The following is a 16,186-nucleotide window of genomic DNA, read 5'->3' on the forward strand; positions in this document are numbered from 1 at the left end:
GAGCAAGCGAAGCGAGATGGTGTTAAGCCAGGCATACCATACCGACGTTCGCCTGGACACTTTTTTAGTCGGTCGCATGGGCTTGGAGCTTGCATCACGGAGCCACGGAGGGTTATGTAATACAGTAGTGTCGCGCACATTATTCCTGTGCTTTGTTATCCGTTTTTCACTGTGTCACATGATATTGTTCCGTTGTTCTTTTTCCAATTTCTTTCCTTGGTTATTTTGTTTTTTATTTATTTTCTTTGCTTTTTTCAAGACGTGTCTAGTTCTTCTTACACACACTGTATGTTTTCTTATACATCAGGACTATTTAACCCTAACATTTTAGATATATGATTACCATTTTTTCAAATAAATGTCTTAATGTCTACTTTTTTTCATATACATTGTATTTTTTTTATACATATGAAATATTATTTGTATACATGTTTATCAAATATATTATTAAAAAAATCTAATCGCATGCTTTAATGTCTACTTTTACACATTGTAACATTTTGTTTACACATCTGAAACAATATTTTTATTGTTACAAAATATAAGTTTTCAATTATGCAAACATATTTACATTGTATAGCATTTTTCAAAAATGTCATATGCAGTCTTTGAAACACATTAACGTTTTTTAAATGGCATGCACATTTCTTTAACGCTACCAATATTTTGTAATAGTTATGCTTAAAAAATTATACATTGTGTTTTTTCAAATTTGCGGTGGACATTATTAGTTTTTTGAGAATATATGTGCCTATACTTTTCCCACAATATAAAAATGGAAATGAAAAAATAAAGATTAAAAAATAAACTGAATGAGAGGAAAATAAGGAATCTCCTAGTGGGCGATTCAGGTGGGAGCTCCTAGTTGGCGCTTCAGCGCAGGTTGACGCTAACAACGCAGCAACATAAGGTCAGAACCACCAGACTGAGATGCCAAGTTTGCCAACTGCAAGGAACGAGGTTTATTTGAATGTTTCTATACAGATATATTATATACTCAAAATTAATCATTTAAAAAAGAAAATCAGAAAACAAACGCGAGTTCTAAAAAAAGGTTAGACAATTAGAAAACCAATTTCGAAAAAACGTTCATCATCCATTTTGAAAAAGTTCATCGGATTTTTAAAAAGTTTACTGATTTTGAAAAATAATAAGCGTTTTCAGGAAAAAAATAACCGGTTTTGAAAAAAATTCATCAAATTTTAAAAAAAGTTCATTGAATTATTAGAGAAGTTCATCTAATTATAGAAAAAGTTCATGGATTTTGAGAAAAAATCATCGAATTTGAAATGGTTCATTGATTTTTTTTTAAAGTTCATCAAAATTCAAAAAACTATTCATGGATTATGAAAAAAAATCATTGAATCAGAAAAAGTCCATCTAACATGAAAAGGTCCATCCAATTGAAAAAAAAATCGTTGATTTGAGGAAAACGTTCAAGTATTTGCGAACAATTCGTCGAAACTATAAGAGGAAAAAAACATAAGACGGAAAAGAAAAAAAGAAATAAAAAGGAAAAGGGACGAATAAAATAGAAGAAAAGATAAAGGTATTCAGATTCCACTTGTAGGCGTAGTTGTTAGAGCAGGACCTGCTATACGGCGCATTAAGCCTGGGTTACGGAAACCGGCTCCTGCAGCGCTCCTCCTTATGGGCCGGACCATGTAAAAAAAAGCATTGGTCATTAAAATTTTGAAAAAACTTCATAGAATTTTAAAATGTATATACTTTCAAAATAAGTTCAATTATTATGAAAAACATTCACGGAATTTGGAAAATTATGTTCATGGATTTTCAAAAAATTCATAGAATTCGAAAAAAATCATCAATTTTAAAAACAGTTCACTGATTTTGAAAAAGTGTTCACTGATTTTGAGAAAATTTCATGAATTTTAAATTATGTTCGTCGATTTCCAGAAATGTTCATGAATTTCCAAAAAAAAACTTATCGATTTTCAAAAAAGTTCATTGATTTCAAAAAAAGTTCATGGACTAAAACAGTTCACGGGCTAAAAAAAGTTCATGAAGGATCTCTGCATGGGCCGGCCCATTGCGGAGCGCTGGAGGCGCCGGTTAGTAAATTTTGCCTTTAACCGGCGCCGCTGGCGTTAAATGGGTTTTCCCTGTTAGAGCAGCCTACCTGTATGCGGGAGGTAGCTGGTTCGATCTATAAACAGCGCAATTTTTGTGAATTAAGACACAGAGAAATAAATAAATAATGAGCACAGCCTAGTTAAAGCGGCTGTAAACTGGGTTTCGGGCGCCGGTTTGCAAAAACAATAGTAATCGACGCCTGCAGCTTTAAATAGGATTCGCGGGAAATCTTCTTTGCCGCTCTGTGCGAAGCGGTGTCGAGGCTGCGTATAGAGCGGGCGGGGGATTGGGCTGGGCCAGGTAGCAAGGGTGTTGTGGCCGGTTTTGGGAACCTTCTAGTGTTTCCAATCAGATTTTTTTGGGTTGGGGGAAACTTCTATAAGGTTCCCTGAACCGTTTTTTCTTCATTTTTCTATTTCTGTTTATGTTTGTTTTTTCCTGCTTCTCTTTCAAAATTGTTCTGTATTTGAAAGAAAATTTCTGAATTTTGAAAAAATGGTTCAGAATTAAAAAAACATATTTCGAAGGTTGGAAAAAATGATCTAGAATCTGAGAAAATGTTCCAGAATTTTAGAAAATGTTCCGGCATTTAAGAAATGTTTCAGAAATTAAAAAATGTCGGAATTTAAAAATGTTCCGGAACTTGATAAATGTTCTGGAATTTAAAAAAATGTTTTGAAACTTGAAAATATGTTCCAGAATTTGAAAAATGTTCTGGAATTTGAAAGATATTTTGGAATTTAAAAAATGTTCGAGAATTTGATTTTTTTTCCGGAATTTGAAAAAATATTCCGTAATTTAAAAAATTATTCCATAAAAAATTTTCACTATTTTAAAAATAGTTTTTTTAAATAATTTAAGAAATTCAACGTTTGTATGTTTTGACAAAAAAAGAAAAAAGTGAAAATAGAAAGAAAAACGACCCAAAAAAGAGAAAAAAATGAGCAGAAAAGGAAAAATACTCTAGTAATGGTGCGCCTACCGGGCCGGCCCAGTCGGGGGTCGCCCTGTGCGAAGCCCCGACTGGTTGCCGCATTGAGCGGCGATTAGGAGCTTCCAGGATTTGCCGCTTCAGGTGCCAGCTCGCTAAGTTGGCGCTCACGTAGCCTTCTCACGCGGGCCGGCCCAGCAAGCCAGCTGTTCGCTCCCCCCTCCCTTCCTCTCGCTCACTCCTTTCTTTCGCTCGACCCCTTCACAGTCCCGCGTTCAAATCAGTGACTGGATTTGGCTTTGAGACACAAATATGGATCTAAAAATTTACTAATTTCCAAACAGTTTATGGATTTGAAAAAATCGGATGAATTTAAGGAAAAAATCATGGATTTCACGAAAACTGATAAATAAATCATGCGTTTGAAAAACGTTCATTGATTTGGAAAAATGTTCGTAAACTTTTGAAAAAACTTCATCAAATTCTTAAAATGTTCATTGAATTTGAAAAAAGGGTTCTTTGAATTTTGCAAGAAGATTAATTTGATTTGAAAAAAATATCAAATTTTGAAAAACGTTCATTTGTTTTGGATAAAGTTCACGAACACGAGAAAAGTTCAGGAAATAGAAAAAAGGTTCACAAAATTGAGAAAAAAGAAAAAACATAACAAATCCGGGCAAAAAAACCTGGTTCACATTCGTTATTTGAAGAAGCATGAATGAAGCTATCAGCGCAAAGGGAATGTTGTCCCCGGTGGTTATCACGGTCGTACTGAGCCTATGGGGTGTGTGTTTTCCGGATTGAATCTCCGTGGCATACCTTTTCTTGAAAGATTTGCTACTATTGCTACATGGGTTGGCCCAACCGCTCGTCAATTTGCCGCACAGAGTGGAAAATAGGAGCACCCATGAGGGATGTGTTTGGTTGCTCGCATCCTCCATGCATGCTGTGGGTGGGGTGGGGGTGGGGGAATTGACCCGTTTGGTTAGCTAGGCTACATTGAAAATTGGCCCGCACGAATCTCATAGTGTCGCATAATTAGGCCCCCGATGAACACTCAATCAACAGTTTTAGGAGACAGGCTTATCTCATGCAAACAGGGAAAGGCAGCGCCGAGCTCCTACGAGGGGGAAGATGGCACGAGCTCACGCAAGCGGGGAGATGGTGTGAGCTCGCGCGCGTCCTCGAAAATTCGGCAGGAGTAATTGTCACCTCCCACCTATTTACCCACCTTAGGCTCACCACCCCCAACCAGTGCCACCGCCCCCCTCCCCTCAAGCTCGTCGTCCCTAAAAGATTCTTCAATAAAGAGAAAGTAAGAGGTGTCATCTTCTTCGACCGACGGTGGTTGGTGGAGATAATCCTTCTTACTCCTCTTCTATGAGTTGTTTCTTGCCTCCTCCATGCTCCTCTAATGGTTGTAAGTAATATCACTCCCTACTTGTTGTAGCTTTAGATTTGTTATCGGGTAGTATTATAGGTTTTGCTTGTCCACAATGATGATCTTCATGGTATTGTGGTAGGTGATGTTTATGTGCTAGTATTAGATGTTTTCCATGTCAGTTTCCACGCTAGTATGGCAGATGTGGTAGTATGCTAGGTTTTGCTTGTCAACGGTGACGATGTTCATGGTGTTGTGGTGGATCGATGCTTATGTGCTACTATTGCACGTTTTCCATTTTGTTTCCATCTAGTGTGGTAGATGTGGTAGTAGTTTTGCTTGTAGAAAGTGATGATGTTCATGGTGTTGTGGTAGATCCATGATTATGTGCTAGTATTACATGTTTTCCATGCTAGTATGGTATGTGGTGTGTTCTGCTTAATGATCAGTCCATGCTAGTATGGTAGATGCTTTGTTTGTGTTACAACTAGTCCTTATGCAAATCATTATAGGAAATGACCACTAAGACTTTAGAAGGCACTTGCTCTACCGGCCACCCCGACTTTTCCCTCATATCTTGATGACTCCCAGCCTGGTCAGGCCCGGCCCTGAGGGGGGGGGGGGGCGAACGGGGCGGCCGCCCTGGGCCCCAGACACCGAGGGGCCCCGGATGTGATCTTTCTTCCCTACTAGGCCTGGCAACAAGTGCACATCATGGACACATCACAGATGGCAGTTTTGGATCCCACGATCTTTACGGTAGCCCAATGCATATCCTAAATCATACCGTGATCTCCGCCTGCGACCATGCAGATTGATTGCACCATCTTCAAAAATTTCCATCTGCTGCTGCTACGTTCCTGGTGTTGTGCCAGATTTGTGTTGGTTGTTGTAGTCAGGTTCATCTTGTTGCTGCGGCGGCGACTCCAGCGCTCCCTCCGGCGAGCTGTAACAGTACTCCACGTTGTAGGTCTCCAACGATCTCGTCACGCTCGTCAACTACCTCGGCCAGAAGCATTTTCCCTGGTTGTGCACGACTGGGGCGACTGGGGCGTGATGATAGCTTGGACGTCAGATGGACATGGTGAAAGCGCTGGTCCCCTTGTGCATGCCCTTAAGTCCTCCGAGCCTGACAAAAAAGCTCTTGGATCAATGGATGGCTTGAGAGTTCAGTATGCTGGTATAAGGGAAAGTACTGCATGTGGTGCATCCAGGTATATATATATTACTCTTAAGCAAAGTTTCATAGTACTCCTTTATAAACTAATATAAGATTATTTAGATTATTAAAGTAATGTTTTAAATGCTTTTATATTAGTTTATGGAGGGAGTATATATTTGCTTTCTGTCTTTTGGTGGGGTTATTAAATTGCCTAATGAAAGATAGTGCTCTTGTGTTCATGCAATGTGAAATTGCTTTGAATTTATTTTTATGAAGTCATCAACAATTTTATTGCTTTGAATTCATTGTAAAAATATAGCCCAACACGCTATAAAATAATTTTTTGGTATAGATGTTAACTTTACTGGATTAATTAGGACCATAATAAAGTAAGAAAAGAAAGAATAATGTTGTAAACGAGTGCAGATGGATTTACGGATCAATGGAAGATAGTGTCCAAACAATTCTCATAGAAAACATTAGTGATTTCTACAAATATATTCTTTGAATATTATGTTGAACAAGCAAAAAAAACCTTAAAACTTGCACAAAGTTCATTCCAAGGAAAGCTTTTCAACATTGAAAAATATTATTTTGATGTTCATATTTAGAGGCCCCAGGTTGTCGTTTCGCCCCGGGCCCCCGAAATCTCAGGACCGGCCCTGAGCCTGGTGGACAATGAAATTAGGACACCTTCAACATTTTGTTAGAGGATGAGCATTACCAAAAACACATCGTTGTTATCTAACCTAGCACTTGTTTCAATTGGTTTAACATGTCAATTAGACCTAACAATGTTGTGTTTCTTAAGATCACCCCAAAAATATTGAATATCTCAACATGCTCATTCGTCCAGAAGTACTCTCACACGCAGAAAATCTTATCCTGGGGTCTCGCTGCTTGCAAACATGCCATTTTGTCCGTATGTAGCCTCCTGATCCCTCGCTATCTTGGTCTCGACCCGCATATTTTTTACAGTCTTAGAAATACGGCAACCAATACATCCATACGTTGGTTAGTTTGCTTTATAGTTCATTTTTCGAGGGCATTGTTTATCATGCATATGCAAGGAAGAAAGAACTGCTACTACTTTGACAACGACGAAACAAACTCTATATTCATCAAAAGATAAATAGGAGAAGGCTTGGCTTTACTACCACGGCCGTATGTGCTGGTGTTCGATGACTCGACCACAACATATAGAAACAATCTTGGTTTAGCTGAGCTTGATTCTTAATTATATCTCAAAAAGAAATTTTGCATCATGTATATGCGGTTAATTGCCAATCGCCCAATGTCTGCTCACTACATTTGGGCTTCGATGAGATTTCAAAATTAAATCTGTTTTAGAGAATGTTTGAAGAGAGTGCTTGGCAGGCCTCCAACAATCCATAAGAACATGACTAGTGACTCAGTTGATGAACATTATTTGTTGACTTCAAATCGCACATACAAACAAGCTAATCATGTAGCGACATGAAAACCTCGGTGTTCATCGGAAACATCATATAAAAATGTTTGGGCTGGCCAAAGGACTCCATGACCCATTGTTGTTTGGTGCAAATATCTATAAGTTTTGTTCAAGTATCACTCGCTTGTTTCACTTTCATGCTTGCTTTGGTTTATATACATTCGAAATAGGAAATGTGACAATAACTCAGGGTGATACCAAGCAAAGTCCAAGTAGTAGTAATTTAGCCATGTTTGTGTTTCACACTGTGTTATTATTATTGCAGGCACATCAGATAGCTCCTCTGCCAACTATACAGACAGGGTACTTGCTATCTCAACACCCACACACAAATTTACATACTTCCGTCATACTATACAGAGGAGCAATTTCACAAACCAAACTACACACCAGCTGCTTCTGTCTTTCATCTGGCACCCTTTCAGTTCATCACATCAATCATGCACAAGTTTTCCCATCTTACAAGATGCCATTACACAACATAAGGATCATGTGCCAGGCAGCATGCTTATTGCAAAACCTATACAATAGCAGTGTTGCAGTGGGCATGTCGTCGCCGCCACCGCGACGCGGGAGACACGCCCTCTCTGAAGTCATTGGACACAGGCGATCCCGGCTTCAGAGAAGGTGGTGACCAGCTTCGGCAGTAGCTTGCCGAGCATGATCTTGAATCCGGTCGAGCAGCTCTTGCAGCCATCATCTGATATGTACGTGCTGTCGCGAGCATGACCGACGAGATCACCGCCGAGGTATGCATTGCAGGCTTCCAGGATGTGCGGCGCACGGCAAGTGAAGTGTTCCTTGACGAACTTTTCAAAATGCTGGATGCAGATAGGAGGGGAGAAACCCATCAATAATATTCATTACACATCTTACTTCTTAATGTTGAAAGGTGCAGCAGAAGTTATTTAAATACTGTATGTAGGTTGGTTAGGAGATGCATCTGAGATACAGCGGGGGGAATCTTGGTTTACGTTCTACTCAAAACTCATAGCTACCAAAATTCAGTTAAGCCCTATCAGTTTTGTCAGAGTGAGTGTATGGGATATTCAGGTCATTTGTTAAGTGCAGAATTGAAAGAGTTGGTGACTCACCTTAGGTGGTTTGTGCAAAATGTACATCATGGACTTGCAAGACAGCAAGAAAGCATTCTCGTTGTAGGTGATGGAGTTCTTCTCCCCGTCCGCTTTCCCCACAAATTTGTCATAACCCGCCTCATTGAAGTAAGGCTTCTCGTTGAGAACAAGGGCCTGAAGGGATAGCAGCAGTTGAAGAACAGTCGAGCCCTCCGGATTCCACACCTCATTACCAGTCCCTGCCCATGTCTTGAGAAGGCTTAGACATACTTTGCCGTTTTCGTACAAGTTTGGGTTGAGGCGGAGGCCTCCGGAGTGATAGTGAACGGACTGGAAAAAGAAAGTTACTGTTCAGCAGCTAGACGATCTCAGCTGGGAGGTACACACACACATGAGCAATAGAAAAGGAAAAACTTACAGGTGGTTCATGAGGATAATCCGGCGGGAAGAAAATATCAAAGAAAAATAAATTATCATGGTAAGGCGTTCCAGCTGCCCCAACAATGCAAGCCCTCAGAAGGTCCATCCTTTCCTCATAAACTCTAACATGGATATCATCTGCATGGAAGCAAAGAACACCATGTAAGCGATGTACCAGAAAATATGTTTCATGTTTCCATCAGTTATTTCATGAATATAACTTGCTACCAAATCTAATTATAATGGTTTTCTGTTTTACTAGGTATAAGGTCCCTGCAGACAAGTGATTGCAGCCAAGCTTATACTACAGGGATTTATTGAATGTAAAAGAAGTCAAATATACACTAATGTCCAAAATGTTTTTATTCATAAAGTGACTGATTCTAATTTTGTGTGAGTTTCTACTTACTAACGTTTGCATAATTCTATATTTAATTTTATCAGCTTGCCAATTTTATCAGAGAAGGAAGGGAAGAACACTGACAACTCACAAGAGTATGCATGTTCTGTTCACACATTCCATTTTTCATCTTTGACAGTTTAACAGCTTGATCAACTTCTCATACTTGAAATAATAATCAACAAGATAACATATACTGTACATGATAAGCTAGGCCTTTTAAACTTCACTCATCTCGTAAAAACGTCAAACAATGATTATTTGACAAAGGAACCCTAACATGCTATGTTATCCTGTGGAGGGTAGAGCATGTTAACTTATTTCTAATCACAAAGCAGTTATATAAGCTTGCACCATGACAGATTCGCATCTATATGTAATATTAAAAATAGAGTTATGGTATATATGAAACTATGTTATGATAGACTAAAAAATAATGCTAAGTTATACTCCCTCCGTCCCATAGTATAAGAACGTTTTTTAAACTATTTTAGCTTAAAAAAAGTTCTTATATTATGGGACGGATGGAATAATAAACATAAACAGATGCTAAAAATTTATATGCAATGAGCCAGTGATAAGATTCAATTTCATGAAGGGCTTGCAATGGACTATAAAGAACGAGAAAAAACTACCTGGTAAATCATTTTGTAAGATTGTCCATTCCTGTTGTATCTTCTTCAGCCAACCTCTTTTAACCTATTATATCAGGAATTAAAGATTATAACAAATAATTTGAACATGCTACAATAGTTATTACAGCTCCAAAATAGAGAAATAAGGTTTAATTAGGTGTAAAGTATTACATTTTCGTGGCCACGTTCCTTCACAAAGTGATGATCAGAACAGTCCACCACAACATCAAATATTTTTACGTCATTTTCTGAAGGTAACTGTGGCTTCTCGGTCTGCATCACCAACTCCACAAACTGTTCTCCAGAAAATTCTTCTGCGGACGAATGTAGATCTGCTGTCTTCACAATTTGATACTGAGGATCTGCAGTAACCTGAAACAACAACTTGATCTTAGAGTTGTGAAAATTAACCATAAATAATTTGGCAAGGTATAAAACTTACTGAGCTAGATGATGTAGAATCATGAGCACCAAAGAAACTAGAAGCCACATTTGTCAGAAAATTAAAAGCTGTTTTGGAGAAGTAGAAAGCATTGCGCAATGAACCAGTGCAGTCTTCACCAGACTCTTCCAGGGCATTCTGGGTGAAAACATCAAGTTGTTGCTTAAATTTCAATACATTTAACCAAAAAATGGTACAGTGGAAGATGCAAACCCAAGCTAACCTTAGTACTCTCATGGTGAATCGTTTCCTGCTCAGCCTCGTCGTCGACAGAGGTATGCACCTCATTCACAGATTCTAGTGAATTATCTAGAAGTCTTTCTAAACCAATTATTTCAAAATGCTGCGCCTGAAATTGATACAAGGGAGAAAGATATGTTACCAATAGTCTGGACAGACCATGTATCTAGAAAAGATGGGTGAAAAAAGGAGATAAAACACAACAAAACAAAAAAAGGAAGAAAACCAACTCAAAGATAAGCTTACCTTGGATATCACACCACTAGCCCATTGTACTTCAATTCCATCATCCTTATACCCAAGAACATTGCCAATGCATGACAAGAAGCCGGAGGAGGTATCTAAACTTTTCCTGCTAACTGTCATGGTTCCATTGGTGAGATCTGCTTCAGACTTGTCAATGTTCAGAGCTGATCGGATAACGGCTTCCCCAGTGCAAAAAGAGAAATCCGGGTGCTCTACTAGCTCATAAGCACTCACTGTCTCCTCAGTGGGGTCACTTCCATATCTGACAATGTCATCATCCACTGGAACAATCCATTTTACGTTTACAGTCCGCTCAAGTGCATCCACATTTCTCACTATCCCAATCCGCTGACGTTCGGCAGCTTCCTCTACTGCCAGTTTCTCCAGGACAAATTGCCCTGGCCAAAAGTCATGATCACCGGGGGTGCTAACAGGAGCCAAGATATAAGGTTCTAGCCCAAGAGATATGTTTCCATTTTGCCATAGAACGTCAAAAGTGCTCTTTGTCTTAGCAACAACATAAGTTTGAGAATATCGAGAACACTTATGGTCTTCACTTGGGAGACTTCCATCATGACCAGCAGAGAGAGTGCACCAATCACCCAACTGCCAGTTAGCATAAGGGAAGCATGACAGCAAAGTGAGATTCTTTGGGTCCTGAAAGTTTGGTGGACTTGATGATCGGTCACCCCAAACATTTGCCACCGACGTTATCCAGTTCACATGGACCAGCCCCACATCAACATGAGACACAACACCTTCATCTCGGCTGGCCCTCCATGATCCAGACAACCATGTTCCTGACTTGGACACGGAGGGATGAACAATCCTCACGCGTTGACTTGGATAATAAAAATAAGGTGCATCTTCAAAGATGAATGGAGGAATGGGCTTCAGTACCTCAGAGTCCCTTAACAGCATTTCACACTTTGCCCCATCACTGAACACAACGGTGACCAGGTCAAATGCCCTGATCACCCGCCCAATCCATGGTCCCATAACCACGCAGTCACCAGAGACAAAGGATCTCACTCTTGAAAGCTGCTTGCTGTTGACATCTTCAATTACATCACCAGAGTATGTCTCCAAGTCCACAAACATTTCAACCCCAACAACGCGACCCAGCTGACCTGAGGGGTCAGACACAGGGCAGACTATGTCCCCGTGAAGAAACCCTCTTTCAAAAGTAAGGAAATCATCAATCTTGCCGATGCTCTCGTCCAAGCTTGATAAGATGCTCTGCGCATGGTCCGTAAATTCACATTCTTCTTGGTCCTCACTGTCACTCGTTTCACTGTATGACTCACTGTCTGAATCAATTACAAACAGATCCATGTCTGCAAGCCCTGCAACACCACATTTTGTCATTTTGTATGATATGAAACAACCAATTGTGTTCATAAATATTAGATTAAATTCGTCCCCACCTTTTTGTAACAAGCTGTGTTCTGTGATGATATGATAAACTCAGGAGCAGCCTTTGAACAGCAGGTTAAGTTCCGACCAACTTGTAAGGTCAGCACACTTTAGTCCTAATGCCAAAGGATCCCTGATACAGTAACAGTAACCGCCAAAGGAGATTTGCCCAGATAGCAAATAAGAAACAGTAAGATTTAGTGTCAAAGGAGGTTCGCCCAGACAGGACTGACGCTAAACCTAGTGCCAAAGGAGAAGTGCCAAGATAGCAATCGATAGCTAAAGCTAATGTCGAAGGAGATTTGTCCAGGGAGCAATCAGAAGAGAAAGCATATGTAAGGAAGGAGATCAGAAGAACTAGGTAGATTTGCCAAAGGAGATTTGCCGAACTATAGGTACTGTAGGTAGGTTTTGCCAAAAGGAGATTTGCCCCGAACTATCGGTAGGTTTGCCAAAGGAGATTTGCCCCGAAGAACTTACAGAACAGTCACTGTCTGAAATGTTCGCCAAGGGAGCTTCCAGAAGAACTACAGAACAGTCACTATCTGAAATGTTCAGCGCCAAAGGAGATTTGCCCTAAAACTAGGAATGGATTGTCACAGGAGATGATTTCCAGAGGAAAGTCCGAATGAAATGTGTTCGCTTTCGATGATCACCAGACATGAGAAGCCATCAGAGAATATGCCACCACCCAATGACCAATATTCAACCAACAACTGTTCAGATTAGCTGATCCTGCAATAATATCAAAAGAATGTTAGTCCAACTGCTTATCTTCTTAATAGAACAACACAACTGGAGTTGATAAATAGACTTTTTTTTGCATAGTTTCAATAAACACGGTTGTAAGTTAAACCAATTTCTTAATTAAAATTCATGGTGAAAAAAAAAACTGCGGGCATCAGGGCCATGTTAGCAACATTCTAGCATATAATAGTAAGAGACTTACGATATCTAATAATATAAAAGTAGATATCGTGCAATAATAGTAGAGACACTAATCCGTAAAGACTTCCTGTGAATTTATTCCAAAAACACATAGTAGGCGCAAGAGCCAATTTGTGTCACAAGGATCAATCCCGCAGTGGACATGAACTAAAATTTGTTCAGAATGGTGTGTTTATCTTTTAACACCGCTTGCATGCTTACATCGCTAAAAAATTTGTAAATAAACAGGTAAAAGGTTCTTTCACCAATAGATGTTAGGATGCCTTCAAACACGTGAATAGGCAGGGCAAAATAAAAACTGACATAGATGGAACAGCTGAAAATCCATGTTAAAGCATAACCGAACAAATAGAGATTGGAGTATCAAAACTATCTACTTATTAAATTATGTAATCAAAAACATGGCTGGGTATAATTGGTCTGATCTGAGGAACCTAGTTTTCAGCTAGCAAACATTGATTCTATATATCGACACGGAAGTTTTGGATCTTTTCATAGCAACAACAACAAAGATGACAAAGCAGCACATAGTTCAGCATCATAGCCGATCCGAAAACAGCTAAAAGACAACCTACCTATGGATAAGCCTGCCAAACAAATCCGATCAAAACAACAGCTTCCGTGCTCATTATGATCTCCTAAAACCGGCAAACAAAAGGCAACAAACTAAAACCTTGCACCCCATACCACCACATCCGAAAACGGCAAAATATCATCCACTCCACCAATTCCTACGCCGGCCACAAAAACCCAGATGTTTCGCTACAAACTGTAAGAAGCTACCATCGACATAACACCTGAGCCACCCAAATTTACTGGTCGGAGGCGCCTTCGCCACGGTAGGTTGCCGGTGTGCGTCGCCGCTGGGATAAGCTGTGTTCAGCACTTCAGCTACTACTGCTCAACCAGACTACCAGAGCCTCCCCTGCTTATGTCCAATCCATCTGGGCTGACCCAGGGTAATAATATTGTTTGATTGCACATGGTCAAGACTGAAGACAGGGACAGTTTGGCAAATCTAGTTGGGGGCTGCACAACTGGAATTGGGCGAAGACGGATCGGAATGGCATCTCCAAGCATATTCCTGTTTCCGAGGAATCGGGGTGGCGTAGGTTTGATGGCCATGTTCTCGGATTGGCATGCATCGTTCTGACTAAATTTCGCCCTGCAGGCATGACACCGACGGTGCGAGTTTAATATGCTCCTGCTGTACTAGGAAATCGGACATTTGAGTGCACGCATCCTCCTAGGAGTAGTAAACAAGCACATGGGCGCGGCGAAAGAAAGGGAGGGCCGCCGTCGGGAAGTCGGGGCGGCGGCGGCGGCGGCTCGACTGCAATGCGAAATGAATAGGAAAAAAGTGAGCTCAGAATGGCAGATTGGCAGTACCTGTGCCAAGCCCAGCCCGCCGCCATGGCCGCTCGGTCACTGAAGAAGAGGGAGCAGGCCTCCCCTCCCCCCGCGCCTCAGTCCATCCCGGAGCCCGTGGACCATGGCCAGCAAGCCCGTCCCCCTCCGCCCCCTCCAAGAAACGACCAGCTCGGCCGCCGCCGCCTGCTCCTCCTCCTCCTCCGACCAAATCTCAGCGCGGCGCGGCGGCGGGAGGAGGAGAGAGCGCGCCTGGAGAGGGAGAAAGAGGGTAGAGGGAACGGGAAGGCTTCTCTGCTGGGTGCTCGGCGCTGCTGCTCGTGAATGGCGACGATGGATGATGATGGGGGTGGCGCTGGCTGGCGGGGCAATTTCTACGGTGCGCAAGGCCTCGCCTTTCCGATTCTTTCGCTTTGTTTAATTATTAATCGGGCTGGGTGCGCGCGCCTAAACTAATTCGAAATCCTCGTAAACTCCCCTGCGCTAATGGGATTCCTCCCTGTCTTCCGTCGCTTTATTCCTTGTTTTTTCTCCGTGAATTCTCTCTCTCGCTCGCTCGCTCGCTCTCGGTGCCTGCTGGTTGGGGAAAAGAAAAGGAAACCAGAGTTTTGGGCTCTGCTTTCTTCTCAACGTGCCCACTGCTTTCACCTGTCACCCGTCCCATGTTCTCTTTTTTTTTTGCGAAGTCATATGGATTTTATTCCAAGATAACCGAGTTACAATCCTCAACGGCTAAATCACTCGCACACGGAGGAGGTTGTCCCAGACAACATGTTGTGCTATCTTCACACCATCCAAAGTTCGCTAAGCAATCTGCAACTCTATTTTGATCACGAGAAACTTTTACAGGAACAAAAACCCTATCAGTTAAGAGGAATTTAATTTCCTGGATCATATGGCCGTAGGCTGATCTATCCAAGGAGTCGTCAGATATAGCTTTAAGGGCTACGGCGCAGTCTGATTGCACCATGATTATGGGGTTGGAATGTTCAATTGTTAGTTTAATACCTTCTAGAATAGCATGTAGCTCCGCTTCAAGGGCGTCGTTGCAGTGGAATAGCTTGCGGTAAGCAGCGAAGATTACACCACCGGTAGCATTCCTCAAGATCATACTCGAACCAGCCGAGCCATCTGTAACATTGGAGGATCCATCCACTGACAGCGTCGCCGTTCCTATCCAAGGGGGTGGCCAAGGCACACGGGGCGTGGGTCTATGCGGGGCTCTCGCACGGCTAGGCCTTCAGAGAACGTCGGCGACTTGCCCTTGATAATCTCATCCACACCCCGTGAAATCTGATTGAAGGTGTTATAGTAGCTGAGGAGGAAGGAGCAGGATACCTCTGTCGGAGGGATTGATTTACCATGTACCAGCTCATTCCGGAGGTGCCATATTCTCTATAAGACCATGATAATTCTACTTCTGATAGAGTCATGTGATTCTGCAAGGAGATGAAACAGCCATTCATTGCCCATCCACTTGATCATCGATCCACTCATCCCATGTTCTCAACAATGAAAACGGCTACTCCCTCAGTCTCGGTGCATTAGACATTTTATGAAAATTAAATAATCCCAAAACACTAAAGCACAATACAGTAATATTAGTTACATGCATATTAATTAGACTTCATCTATTAATTGAAGGATCAATGCATGTAATTTACTCCCATCATTCCTAAATATAAGTCTTTTTAGAGATTCCACTACAGACTATATACGAAGCAAAATGAGTGAATCTACACTTCAAAGTATGTCTATATACATCCATATGTAATTCTAGTGAAATCTCTAAAAAGACTTCTATTTAGGAACAGGGGGAGTATGTGGCATGTTTTTTTGGATTTGAAGAGGTCTCCTAATTAGTAGCACATTTTCAGTTGAGAAAGAAATAGTGTGATTGATTTTCTCTGCAATTCAATTTCTTTTTCTACTTAATCTCGGTGTGTCTAGGTTGCA

The 16,186-nt window shown here is 41.0% G+C and overlaps 1 protein-coding gene and 1 long non-coding RNA gene across 3 annotated transcripts in view; one reads left to right on the forward strand and one right to left on the reverse strand.

The window, feature by feature from the left end:
• The window catches only part of LOC123449824, a 19,950-nt gene extending 19,595 nt beyond the window's left edge, over positions 1-355 (forward strand). Inside the window, exon 3 of the long non-coding RNA XR_006632046.1 lies at positions 1-355. This exon is cut by the window's left edge and continues 327 nt beyond it. This is a non-coding gene — a long non-coding RNA (uncharacterized LOC123449824).
• Positions 356-7,234: 6,879 nt separating this feature from the next.
• On the reverse strand, positions 7,235-14,340 carry LOC123449832 (probable ubiquitin-conjugating enzyme E2 24). 2 transcript variants are annotated; one of them, XM_045127183.1, is made up of 10 exons: positions 14,252-14,340; positions 11,926-12,649; positions 10,499-11,844; positions 10,236-10,361; positions 10,013-10,150; positions 9,742-9,942; positions 9,571-9,634; positions 8,534-8,673; positions 8,134-8,445; positions 7,235-7,860 (listed from the first exon to the last, which is right to left on the reverse strand). In XM_045127183.1, exons 3-10 carry the CDS (start codon positions 11,831-11,833, stop codon positions 7,633-7,635), a joined length of 2,544 nt encoding a protein of 847 aa, XP_044983118.1. In that variant the 5' UTR covers positions 11,834-11,844; positions 11,926-12,649; positions 14,252-14,340; the 3' UTR covers positions 7,235-7,632. The 2 variants fall into 2 exon arrangements, with proteins under 2 accessions (XP_044983118.1, XP_044983110.1); XM_045127175.1 differs by lacking the exons at positions 11,926-12,649; positions 14,252-14,340 and having other exon boundaries at positions 10,499-11,866.
• Positions 14,341-16,186: the final 1,846 nt, after the last annotated feature.

Source organism: Hordeum vulgare, chromosome 1H, assembly GCF_904849725.1.
Source record: "Hordeum vulgare subsp. vulgare chromosome 1H, MorexV3_pseudomolecules_assembly, whole genome shotgun sequence".
Lineage (NCBI taxonomy): Eukaryota > Viridiplantae > Streptophyta > Magnoliopsida > Poales > Poaceae > Hordeum > Hordeum vulgare.